The sequence below is a fragment of the Conger conger genome, chromosome 15 (assembly GCF_963514075.1).
Source record: "Conger conger chromosome 15, fConCon1.1, whole genome shotgun sequence".
NCBI lineage: Eukaryota > Metazoa > Chordata > Actinopteri > Anguilliformes > Congridae > Conger > Conger conger.
The window spans coordinates 27,811,167-27,824,854 of NC_083774.1; the positions used below are offsets into that span (position 1 = coordinate 27,811,167).

The following is a 13,688-nucleotide window of genomic DNA, read 5'->3' on the forward strand; positions in this document are numbered from 1 at the left end:
CATGTTCCATTGTAAAAACATTATCGAAGCAGTTTCTATAACTCTGACGGGGTTGAGAGCACGATTTATGGGATCTCGTTAATTCTTCTCGGCCGAAAAGCAGGTATCTCGTTACGCCAGTATCTTTGCTTACACTTACAGTAACTAATGGAAGGTGGGCGCAAAGGTTGAAGGGGCGTCGCGGCAGAACGGCGAACCAATTATAACGCAGTATTTCTCCTGTCTTCGTGTGCTATGACCAACCGGAATGCTCGGTGCCTGTGCGAGCCACACTCACTCCCTGGCGCCAATTGACTGACAGCAAGGTTGACGTAATAATATAGTGATTACTGAACTCCCAAAAAGATATTGCCAAAAGCTAATTGAGACATGAGGTTGTACTTGAGGGAGGGGTAGTTATTGTTTTCCCACCTTTCTGTTATCCTCTGTTTAAAACTTTTGTGACTAATTAATGTGAAGTATATGCCTTTTCTGTCTGAAGAAAATACTGTTTTTTGTTGCCGACACAGAGAGCAGAGCGACTACTACGGCTACAACTGTAATGGAGAGCTCCGAAACAAACAATACTACCTTGCTGTCAAAAATCTACGAAAAGCGTGAGCGCATGTGAAAGAGATGCGGAGTGTGGGGTCCCGTCTGGCCAATCACAGCAACAAGTATAGTTGTCGACAAACAGTTCACCCAATCGTATTTCATAATAATATACAGTGGGTAGGGTTAGTGGGGAGAGTTTGGGATGGTGAACCACACAGCTGTTTTGCTCGATTTCAAAGCAAGGGTATGATAAGCCTAAAGGGAACATTATATTCTATCTACTATTGTATATTTCTGGATAGAAACAGCGACGAGTCCTGTATACGTTTTAAAACGAAGGTAGGAATTCCAGCGTATGAATAACACTCTGTGATTGAAGCACAATCCTTCTCTTTTTTGGTATTCAAACTACGAGCTCGAGTCGCTGGAGTTTGTATATGATCTTGTTTATTGGCCGACGCTCCCTAATAATTTTAACGCGTGTCATGCTGGTGGTTACAACTGGAAAAAGGGACTTTTAACAGCGAGCGGCGATCAAGAAAATGGCACGAATGGTGGATGGAGAAACGTGGACGTGGAGCGTGCTTTTTCCAGACACTTCGAGATGGTCATTTACATTTTAATGTATTTTCCGGTGGACATAATACAAAGGTCTTCCATAACCTACTGAAGCGGAGAGCCGGGGGACGGACGAAAGACGGATGTTTGACCGTGCTACGCCATGCAGAGCAGCACAGTAAACACAGACACGCGCTTTGTCTGCGGAGTGCTTTTATGTACAGTGAAATTTAATCAATACTTTATTTAACACTTCATTTTTTGGTTAATACAAATTGGGGTATAATTCGCATTTGATATTGTTGCGGAAGACGGGTCTTGCTTTTTAACGTTAATTAGTTGAGAAAGGAAGAAGAGTTTTACAAAGTTACGTTTACAAAGTCCACTTCACTAGCCTATAGGCTGCCTGGTGTAAAACTGGAATTACGCTACTTTTCTTTGTTGCAAATGCACGTTTGTTTAATCGACTTTGCTTTATTGATAGTCGAGAAATGGAAAATAGACTCATAACAAATGGAAAATAATTGCTAATCTTCCATTTTAATAAAACTGGCAATAGGACCTGCGGTGAAAATGGTGGAGAAGAGGTGTACGGTTCAAAGGGAAGGGGTGTACCGTTGGTTCTCCCAACTAAACTCCGCGCAGCGGGCAGAGTTCCTCTGCGGGCTGCTGGATCTCTGCGTGCCTATAGAACTGCGCTTTCTCGGCTCCTGTCTGGAGGACCTGGCGCGGAAGGACTACCACTCCCTGAGGGATGCGGAGATCAAAGCCAACAACCCGGCTGACCTGGCGAACCTGACCAACATCACGGACGAGGTGGTGCGGAGCAAGCTGCTCATCTCACTCGCGCTGCTCAACTCGGACAACCGAGAGGCCGCCGGAGTCCTCTTCAGGACGCTAACGCACATCGACTCCATCATCAACAACTATGGGCTGCAGCTCAACGACGGCCAGACGGGAGATCAGTTCCTGCTCCTCTTCACCATGGCGTCCAACCACCCGGCGTTCAGCTTCCACCAGAAACAGGTGCTCCGACAGGGGCTGGTGCAGATCCAGGGGATCCTGCAGACGACGTGCGGCGAGCATCACTCCGGCGTCAGTAGCGGTGCGCTTGCCACCTTAACCTCCGCCAACACCGTCACCACCTACATCACCGCCGCCACCCTCAACTCTTGTTACGCCGGATGTACCAGCTGCCACACGGTAGGTGCCACAACAAGAAAAAGGAAAACAAAAAAAACACAGTTCAGGTGAGCATTCATCAGGAAACGGCCTTTGTCCTTTGTCTTCAAACGGAGAATAAAGCAGCTTTGTTGCTGCACTACTCTACTGAAAAGTTTTGAGAACTTAAGCTGCACGTCTGATTTTGTTATTGTTCTTCAGAGGGAGTGAGGCTAGGTTAGTAGCTACTTGTTTTGATTAGGTTTAAGGTTGTTATGGTACTCTGTATTTGTTTGCATAGCTGGGGGCAGGGGGCATACTATGCTTTTGGGTCAGTGGGGGGCAGTCCTTCCTCAGCACAACACAGAAAACCAGTGCCCTGGTACAGTAACGTGGGCACTGTGAGGGAGGAGACGTGGTCGTTTGGACGTAACCGACACTCATTGTCCTAGCCCTTGTGCGGTCATTAAAGATGCCAGGGGACCTGCTGAGAAAGTAGGGACTTTCCCATGGTCCTGGCCTGCTTCCCAAACCTGCTGTCTCAGCCTGGCCGACTCCCCTTACCAATTTATTTGGCTAAATAAATCCATCCTACACTCTCAGAAATAAAGGTACGAAAAGTGCCTAAAAAGGTACAAATGCTTGTCACTGCGGTGGTACTTACAATTGTTTCCCTAGTCGGCGATAACAATGAATTTGAACCTTTTTTGCTTGGAAAACATTGTACTTTCAGGGTACATTTGGGAAATAGCATCTTTGAAGAACAAATATGTACCTCCACTGTCACGTACTCGCTATCTGTGAGCATGTAATTCAAGTGAGCTGGTGTGTGGCTCTGCACAGCACTGTGAGATCTCATGTAAGCTGCTACAGAAATGCGATTCAGAATCACCATGATAATTATTAGCATTAGGCTTCCAAGCCCAGAGGCAATTGGCCAATAACCTGGACGTGTGACTTGGTGACCAGACAGGAAATATATGTTATTTACGTTGAAAATGATCATTTTTGATAACCGTAGCCTAACCGGCACCCCTTTAATAAGTTTATTGAAATATTCATATAAATTGGTCGCATGGGGTTGCAGCCATTTTTCATATAGTAACTTTATATTAAAGTAGTTTTAACGCTGTTTCATCATGTGTATTTCTTCCAGTAACTGTCACATACATATTCTCCAAAATTCACACACAAAATGTTGATCCTGTGCTCTGAGAAAGATTAACAATTTTTACCAGGGCTAGGGAAGATTGAAGCGTTAATTTAAAGGTTTTCCTGGGTTTTCACCTATATTTGCGGCAATATAAATACAAAATTGTCTCTGTCCAAACCAATGTCTTCTCCTCCTTGTCTTTCATTTGTACTCTATGGTACAGGTATGTGGAGTCACAGAGATGTGTAATCTCTATGGTACAGGTATGTGGACTGGAGTCATAATGATTTGTAATCTCTATGGTACAGCTGTGCAGAGCGCATATTAGTTGTAATCTCTACTGTACGACCGTGTGGAGCGGTGGTGCCCTGAGGTTTGTGCGATACAGTGGAGATTACGGGTGGTGATGTAACATCAGAGTGTGACAGCAGTATGGGGCAACGCTGGTGAGTCACAGGGATCTGGGGTTAGAGTAGGGGTGTGGGGCGCGGAGGTGGGGGTGGTTCTTTTGAAGGTGGAGCGAGACGTACTGTGTAAATATGTCTCTGTGAGGGGGGGGGGGGGGGGGGGTGGAGTTTGAGAGGAAATGGGTTTTATTTTGTGTCTTGGCCCCCGTTGAGCATGGATCAGCACATTGCTTGGTAATGAAATAAGCTCTGTGTGTGAGACTCCCCTGCGTATCTCCAGGAAGCCCCAACTGCTGGCCTGCTCTGTAGGCCTCTAGTTAAACACATACCAAAACAGTGCGTATAAACATTCGGCAGCCCCTCCCCGCCAACCCCATCGACTAGAACCTCTCCCTCAACCCCCACAACTGAGTTCAACAGGCAGGCATTAGACAGAGTGCTGTAATGTTAGTGTTAGGTGGTGAAGTTGTTGGTTTTGGAGTATGTTTAGACTTAATTTCCCATCAGCACGTCGGTGAATCCTTATTTTGTCTAGCAGCCTCCTCCCTCTCCAAGATGCATATTACTGTTCCTCCAAGTCCGTGTCTGAAACTGTACCCTCTTATCCTGTCCCACCTGTTGCATAGAACCTCTTATCCCCTATCTACGTGATGCTGTAGTCTACTCCTTCCTCCACATGTGTGATAGCGTAGCCCCTCCACCTCCTGCACGCGTAACGCTGTAGCCCCGCCCCCTCATCCCTTTTTCACATCTGAAACCAATTCCACCGTTCAGGACAAAGTTCAGCCTGTTCCTGTCCTTTTTCCGACTGTTTTTAAACATCGGGGAAGCAGGATGCTCTCCGAAATCGGGTTCTCCGCCATGTCCAGCGCTTCTTCTTTTGTTCCGTCACGTACCTGTGTGTGTGTGTGTGTGTGCACGTGTGTTTGTGTTTGTGTGTGTGTTTGTGGGAGGAGCGGTGTTTACCTGTGAGTTTATCAGCGGTATCATTGGATATGATCTGGCTGTGGAGGAGTGGGGGGAAGGGGGGGCGGTGGAGGATGTGGCAGTAGATTTGGGGAAAGGCAGATTTTAATTGGTTTCAGATCTGGTCTGTGTGCTGCAGTCAGGCCGTCGGCACGTGCTTCTCTCCTTACACACACAGCAGTTTGAGCCAGCGTGGGTGGAGGGAGGAAGGGAGGGGAGGGAGAAAGAGAAGAAGGCCAAGAGAAAAGAAGAGAGGCAGAAAGGCAGAAATCCTGGAGCACGTGGTAATGGAGCAATAAACATCCAGAGCCTTCAATGTTTATTCAGACAGCACAGAAACATATACAAATTACTGAAACACATATTTTTATTATATCCAAATGTGCCTACAGGAACACGGTCATATACGCTAATTTACAACAAATAACCTTTCTATTTTAATATTTAATACAGATTGGAAGTGTTGCTAAATGTTTCCACTCACTGGTATGACTGCAGTTTCTACTGTTCTGTGTTTTTGCACCTACCAGAAGGCTGTAGATTTACAGTCCACAAGTATTTGGACAGTTTCTGCAGTCTGTATTTCTTTTTTCTCAGCCAGCCTCATGTTGACAAATGGCAATAACAGACCCCAAAGGCAATCAAAAGCCTAGAATCAAGACAATATGCTGAAAACGTTCATATACCTACACTAAGGAAGCAATTAAATACAATACATGGCTCTAGCAGTTGTCAGAGATCTGTGCTGATAAACCTTGATGGAGAGCAGACTGATGTTAGCATTAGGGCTGATCAATTTAATTTCCTGTCTTTGTTTTAATGCAAACATTTCACTTAAAACAATTTTTTTATTAATAATGATTTTAGTAGGTGGGGGGGGGGATTGTCACTAGACAAATGACCCTCATGGCAGTCTTGCATGGGGTCAGATTTCTATATTTATTTCCTTGACATTTTTTGTCTGTTTAGATTTTTATCTGCAACCTTATTAAATCGTGCTGTCTTTCTTCCTCGTATTTTGGTTAATATGATGTGATTTTAAAAGAGGAAATGGTTTTAATATGTAAGAATAGCTTTAAGTCAATAGGAGACCTTTTGTTTCTTAAACATTTAGGGCCAGTCTCAGGCACAGATTAAGCCTAGTCCTCGACTCAATCCAGGACTAAACTTGGTTGGTGAAACCAGCCCTAAGCTTTTCCTGCCTTCTCATTGGCGAGAGCGGCTGTGTTTGTGGGTTAATTTTTTTTTATAGTTTTTTATTTTCAATTTTTTTCCCCTTTTCTCCAAATTTGGTAGCCAATCGTACCCCGTCTGATTCAATTCGAGCTAGTATTAGATACACCGCCCGTACCCCGTCCCTCGGCGGCCCGAAGGAGAACGACACGCCTTCTTCAAGCTGTCTCGTCTCATGCTCGTCTTCCGTGATTCCAAGGCGCCCGAGGTGCTTATTTTGTGGCGATCTACTAACCCTGCCAAGTCCCTCCCTCTGGAGCAGCGAACCAATCATGCTGCTCCACGTGAGCCGGCCAAACTTGTGGGTTCATTTTTGAGGTCAGTGGAAGCTGCATGGTGGCGGGTTGCTGGGGTCGTGTTCGGGGAGGGTGGTGAGGCGACCATTGTGTCTGTGGTCAGCATCATTGCTGAGATGTAACTGAGCAGAGCTGGATTTCATGGTTTGGCGGTTTCCCTCTCCGCGTTGGCGCCATGGTTTGGGAACTTGTTGCAAGAAGGGTTGGGGGTTCAAATCCCAGTTAGAGTACAGATTGTAGAAAGCCAGAGGGTTGTTGGTTCGATCCCGCACCCTGGGTGTGTTGAAGTGTCCCTGAGCGAGACACCTAACCCCCAGCTGGTTGGTGAATGGGTGACGTAGAGGCATCAATTGTAAAGCGCTTTGGATTAAAGTGCTATATAAATGCAGTCCGTTGACCATTTAGCGTTTAAGTGTAAGGATGTACAGTACTGTGAAAATGTGTTTGCCCCTTCCTGATTTCCTCTATTGTTTGTCACACTGTTTATCATTTGTCACACTGAATGGTTTCAGATCTTTAGACAAAATGTACTATTAGGCAAAGAGAACCTGAGTAAACAAGAATGACACTTTTGAAATGACTACTTAATTTATTTAATGAAAAAAGTTATCAAATGGCCAGTCACCCCTGTGAAAAAGTAATTTCCCTTTTAAACTTAATAGCCGGTTTCAATGGTTTAATAACTGAGTTTGTTGTCCACTGACCCTTGACTTCTGACCTGTGACCTCTGTCTCGCAGGTGACACCCCAGGAGGATGGGGCAGGTCGAGGAGATGAGGGGAGTGGCATCGACGCCTTTGCCCCATTGCCAGCACATTCCTGCCAGGAACTGCCCCTCAAGGTGCATGCTGGGAACTCCAGCAAAGGTGAGTGAGCATTTTCATTTACATTTCAGGCATGTAGCTAATATGCTCATCCAGAGCGAATTTACTCCACAAAGAAAATGCCACATTTCATAAATCACGAACATTCCAAGTAGCAATGAACCGTGAAGGAGTAACACCGCAAATATTCCATTGGAATGTTTTTAACGGAATATTCTGATGCTGATGTCACAGTCATGACTGGGAATTGTAACCAGCTGAGTTGTAGAACACTAAATTTTGGAAAAACATTCTTAAAAAACCACCTCTTCAAAGGGTTAACAAGAGTGGTGGTCATGGCCGGGCCACAACACACCAGCGATAGGATGTCTTTTCACAGGAATTTACATGGAAGGGAAGGTAGAGAGGTTCTTTTAATGAGTAACCTGCTGCAGCTTGGACCATTGAGAGGTGTTTCCGAGGCGTGGCAGGGAAGCGTGTTATTAGAGGTGTATTTCAGTGGTGTTTTGTGGAGGCTCTCACTGAGTACTGGGCCTATGTTTAATACCCATCTCTGAGGATTGCTGATCTGGGATCAGTTTAGTTGTTTAGCTCATAATGGACGGGTTAGGGTACAGCCTGGGGAAGGCTGATCTCAGATCAGCACTCAACAGCTGTATGGATATGAGCCCTGGTCTCATAGTTACTGTGTTTCATTCATGCAGTGGTCATGAGGGCTACACAATGTCAGAATATTCATGGGTGGAAAGTTTCCATGGGATTTAACATGAATATTCATGAATTAACACAAATATGCAGGAATTAACAGGAATATATGGGAAATAACAGGAATAAATTGGAAAGTATGCACAGTATTTGCTGCATTTACCATGGCATATTCAAATAGAAACATAAATCTTTTATCTTATAAGCAGAAATGATTGCAAAACTTACTATAATCATGAAAAATGGACAATTGAACTTTAATTGAATGAGTTTACCTTTTACATGGGAGTCACTCACTGCAGACCAAATAAACGGAGTGTTGAATAATATAATTCCCTCTGATGGGAGAATGCTGTGTGTGCAGAGGGGTCCTGGGAGTTCCAGTAAATGGGATGCTGATAATAACCTGGGATCAACTGAATTTTAATTAAACAGGGATATTTTAACCAAAACCTGTCACCATAGCTAGGATATCATTTTTATGTGTATTTTCTTCTAATAATTATTCACTACTATAAGCTAACATTTAATGTGGTAATTTCCTAAATTCCCATGGAAAGTTTCCAGAAGGTTTTTGGCCAGGATTTATGGCTTAATGGGGGCTCTACGTGCGTCCCCATAAGGATAGTAACACCAGGAAATGGACTAAATGGGGAAACAGCCCCTGCCGGTTCGACTGGCTGTTAATGATTTGCTTAGAGAGTCTGCCTGCTGTTCGCTGCTCTGTGCACGTGTGTGCGGGAAGGGCAAACGCGTAATGTTCTGATAATGTTACTGAAAGGTTTTGTCAATGTTGTAACATTGCCGCAACATTGTGAGAATGTTTTGTGCTTGCTGGGTATAGCCCCACGGGGCGGCAGTTAAGGGAGGTGTTGGATATCGTGATGGTCAGTGGGTGGAGGTGATTTACGTCCTTGGGTGCAGAGTGTTTGGGGGTGGGGGGTTAGGGGGGGTTAGATGGATGGATTCTCTGGGTATGAGGTGATATGAGGGTTGATGCTTATATGAAGGGTGTCAGGGGGCATGCTTCTGCCCCCCATTCCAGTAAAGCTGGCAGCCAAGGACTGACTTTGACTTTTTTGACTGCATTACCTCACTGCTTGGCCTGGTTCCCTTCTGTCACACAAACATTCTCACTCATGAGCATACACACGCATGCAAGCACATACATGCATACACACACACACAAACACTCTCACTCATGAGCATACACACGCATGCAAGCACATACATGCATACACACACAAACACTCTCACTCATGAGCATACACACGCATGCAAGCACATGCATGCATACACACACACACAAACACTCTCACACATGAGCATACACACGCAGGTAAGCACATACATGCATACACACACACACAAACACTCTCACACATGAGCATACACACGCAGGTAAGCACATACATATGCGCACATTCTTACAAATCAGCATACTCGCACACATTCTCACACATCAGAATACACACGCACACATTCTCTCTCACCCACCCACACACATGTCATACACCAAGACATTTTGAGGGGGGCACTAATGGTACCTTAGCTATTATAAAGACTCCTATAATCATTAATAATTATAAAGATTATACTCATATAAGAATTGTTAACCATGAATATTATACCAATATAATCATTAATACTGATTGATTAAATTCTCAAACTCTTAATAACTCACAGTACATTGACTGGCCTAGACAGACTGCAGTTCTCTTTATTTCATGTTCATATTCACATTCTTCTTATACCTTTCTTGTAGTTTTCAGACTACACACCCTATGTCCGCATGAGATATGTAAGCATGGATGTGCTTCATCTTATTTCTGATTGGAGTGATTGCAGCTTGAAACCGCTGGGTATTTATGCTGTTCACAGTTGTGATAAACCCTACAATGAAGGTGTTCATATGTACAGCCTCTGGAAATATAGCGTTGCTGTACAAGCTTAAAGTGCGTTTTTTGCTTAAAACTACAAACGAGTCAATGCCCCAATACCAGCCAGAAGAAAGCCCCTTGGACATCCTCAGACACTTCCTGTAAATATATAAAACCTTCTTTGTCGTACACAAAATCTGTATGTTAAAAACATATATGAAAGCTGAAATAGTATTTATTTTTATCATTTTTCGTGGTTTTATTTCTCAAGGCGATTGTACCACCTTCGGACTGATGTATCCTTACTGTATGATCTAATTCTGTAGCTAAATTAGCATAATAATAGTAATATGAATCCCAATAATCGTAAATTGATTGATGAGTTTAACAGATGTTAGGCACGTTGTTTAAGCCGTTTGTTATAAAAGCTTAGTTAGCCATCCTATGGACACAGAAATTGAGCTGACTAAGACAAAAATCATTATTTCCATGTAGCTTTCAGCTAGCTCTGTCTAAACGCTGGTTTATTCGTAGTGGGTGTAGTGATTAGAAGCAGCCGCTGCACCAGACTGTACAATAGATGCCACTTCAGGAGCACTGGGCTGCATGCATTATTTGCTCTTCCGATGGGCTGACCTCACTCTTCCTTTACCTGACAACACAATTAGCTACTTTAAAAACAGTTAAGTTACTTTTCTCAAAGTCAATGTTAAATTTTGCAAGCACATACACATACAGATACATACACACACATACAGAGACATACAGCGATATAGACACACATACAGGAAGGTATAAACACCGATACATACACACACATACAGGAAGCTATACACACCGATACATACACACACATACAGGGACATAGCCACCTGTCCCACACTGCAGAACACACTGCACAGTGTGGGTATGTGTGTGTGTGTAGGTGTTTGTATGCACGTGTGTAAAGCAGGCTGTATGTTTGTGCGCTTGTGTCTGAAGGCCAGGGGGTGGGGTTTGAAACGGGCGGGGTTTTTAATGCGGACAGGGGCCAGGGTTAGTAATCTGGGCAGGGGGCGGGGTCTGTAATATGACCTGACTTGCTTGGCAGACCCTCCTGGATTAGTGAGTCTGGCAGCTGCAGCCCCAACCCCACCTGACATGGTATGCTGGGATGGATGTGTGCGGGGAGCGGGGGGGGGGGGGGGGGTTCCTGCCAGGTTGTCTGTCTATGGGACTGTGGCATGGGGCAGCAAGGCGAGAGAGACAGAGACTCATGTGGCCTTGTAGTCAGGCAGCACACTGCTTGTGCGTGTGTGTGTGTGCATGTGTGTTTGTGTGTGAGTGTCATGCATTTTATGGTCCTCCTGACAGTGATAGTAAAGCAATCCTCTTAGACACTTGGCTGCCAGTTATCTCAGTTCATTAGTGTGCTGTCTGGAGAAGTAAATATATATTTATATCTAGATATCGAAATATGTATGAGCTACTTCTTTTCCAAGTAATAGAAGAGGAACTACGAATCAGTCACCCTGTATTTCCTCTACGATACCAGGCCCGTATCACAAAGCAGGATTACTGAGCTAGCTGGATAACTGCACTGAGTAAAACCCAGAACCCTTCCAAATCTGGAACATGGACTGAAAATATCCTGCTATCTCAGTAGTCCTGACTTGAAATACGGGCACCAGGCCTACAATGTTGTCAACTGCGCCTGAGCCTGCTCAGGTCTGAGCTATAGGGTGAGGAAGAAGTGTGTCTCAAAACTGTCTCCCGCTGATGCTTTTTTTTTTTCTTGAATCCTTTATTTAACCAGGAGAGGTCCATTGAGAATATGTTTCTCTTTTTCATGCACGCCCTGGGAGAAATGCTTGAGAGAACAGTTGCAAGTGGGGAGAGTAACAGAGAGAGCAGGGGTGAAGCCCCAGGAGCAGTTTTTGGGTTAAGGGCCTTGCTCAAGGGCCCAGCGGAAGAGTTCTTCCTTTTTGCCGGATGCGTAGGGACCGGGCAGGAATTGTATGTTTCCATTATTGAGTGACTGACTGCTTGTTAAAAGGTGAAGGTGCTAGACGGCTTATGTAGTACGTATGAAAATACAGAAAGCTGTAACAAGATGGTCGAGAAAACAACTCTATTCCTATTCCACTTACACTCCACTCTATTCTTATTCCGCTTACAGTCCAAGTCCATGCAAGCTAGGAGAAAGCCAGCAATTCATACAACAGTGATGATTGCTGTTGCGAACCTTAGCTAGATAGCTTGCTATTAGGTTTTATCTGAGAAATTATTGAATATAAGATCCGCTAATCGTTGTCTTCAATAGTTGACTAGTTTGGATTCTGTGGTACCTGGGAAGCCTAGCTATATCTTTCTCATTTAAACTTGGTAACATCAGCAGTAGGTTTGGCAGTTGGCAAATACTTAGGTTGGCTAAGGGTAGCTACCTCTACATGTCGGGGAAAAAACAAAGTGTTGTTGTACCGATATGTATTATATGCATTTTAATATTGAATGTTACAGCTGATTGGACAGGATATTACAACGCGGTCGCTATGTAATATGAGACTGTGAAAAAGCAAAATGATTGCTCATCTTTAGAGTTCAGTGAATTTCAATTAAGAACTAACATATAAGAACGGCCACAGCTGACATGTGAATGTTTGCGCCCAATGGGCGATACCCTGGTGTGTAATCAGTGTGGTTATCACGGACCCATTTAGGGAAAGACCGGCGTTCTGCTGATCCGACACCTTGCAGTACTAGTTAATTAATTCCCATTCATTACCTTGCCCCAAACAAACTTAATAAGCTCTATATTGCCGTCCATACATCTTGTTGTGACTTTTCCTGAACGTGTTCTGCTTCTGGGAAGTTTCAACTGACTTAGAAATTCCAGGTTCAGGACGTGGTGATGCTTAGCAAATTTCTGAGGTCACTCCACTAATAAAATGTCCATTAATTCCGCTGTGTTGACAGATAGTATTTATTTGACGGCTCGTTTTTTTCCCACAGTAAGCTATTAAGCTAATGGAATTAATACATTCAAAACTATGTGTAGTGGCAATCGGTCCTCCCTGCCAAAGCAATCTCAAAGCTGCTGGACAGTGCCCTACCACAACCAAAACCAGAATGCAATGGCTGTTATCAGCAGTATGATGTCATATATTTTCATTACTGAAAAAATAATATGAGAGAGGGTCCAGTTCCACTTCTGCGTTGCCAAGTCAAGCATCCCTATATGCCCTCAAGGTGCTCAAACCAGCAATTCTGCAGTTGTCAGTCATGCAACCTGCTCAGGCTACCCTGCCACCCACATCTCAAACATGTCTGACTTGCATCTCAAACAATGGAGCCATTTGGCGACAGAGCAGACAGGATTTAAGGCCTGCTGAATCACTGAGCTGTTACCTGTTGGGCAGGATTGGGGGTAGGGGGGCAGGATGTAGGGGGGGGTGTATCGATTTTTATGACTGGGGGGGTTGTTGCTATGGAGAAATGGGTGGGTCAGCTGTAATGCTAGTGATTCCAGCTGAACATGTGCCGGTTTACGTTTTTGCAAACTGTAACCTGGCCATTGTTTTTTGGAGGATTGCCAGGGCATCTTTGCATCTTGTGGTGAACCCTCTCAGGTTATGCTGTTGTGGTCGTCTTTGCCTCATCCTGTCATCCACAACACTGGGCTTCCATGGTCTACCAGGCCTTTGCCATTGCTGAGCTCACCAGTGCATTCTTGCTTCTTAATAATGTACCAACCAGTTGATTTTGACACAAATATATATAAATACGTACATAGTTTGTGTTATACAGACATCTGCACCCCTCGAAGTGCTGTGATGTGCAGGAAAGCTCAGATCAAATGGGTATTTTGGGCAAGTGGGGACACCTCTGGAATGTGTAGTTTTAACAGCTCTCTCACACTACTGTACACACACACACCTCCCAAACACACCTACACTCTACTGTACACACACACACACCTCCCAAACACACCTA

At 44.4% G+C, this 13,688-nt stretch overlaps 1 protein-coding gene across 1 annotated transcript in view; it reads left to right on the forward strand.

Moving 5' to 3' along the window:
• The first annotated feature begins 744 nt into the window (after nucleotides 1-744).
• zcchc14 (zinc finger, CCHC domain containing 14) overlaps nucleotides 745-13,688 on the forward strand; it is a 40,361-nt gene continuing 27,417 nt past the window's right edge. Inside the window, exons 1-2 of the mRNA XM_061222234.1 lie at nucleotides 745-2,295; nucleotides 7,047-7,173. Coding sequence (XP_061078218.1) covers nucleotides 1,666-2,295; nucleotides 7,047-7,173 — 757 coding nt within the window. The 5' untranslated portion in view covers nucleotides 745-1,665. The remainder of the gene's footprint in view (nucleotides 2,296-7,046; nucleotides 7,174-13,688) is intronic.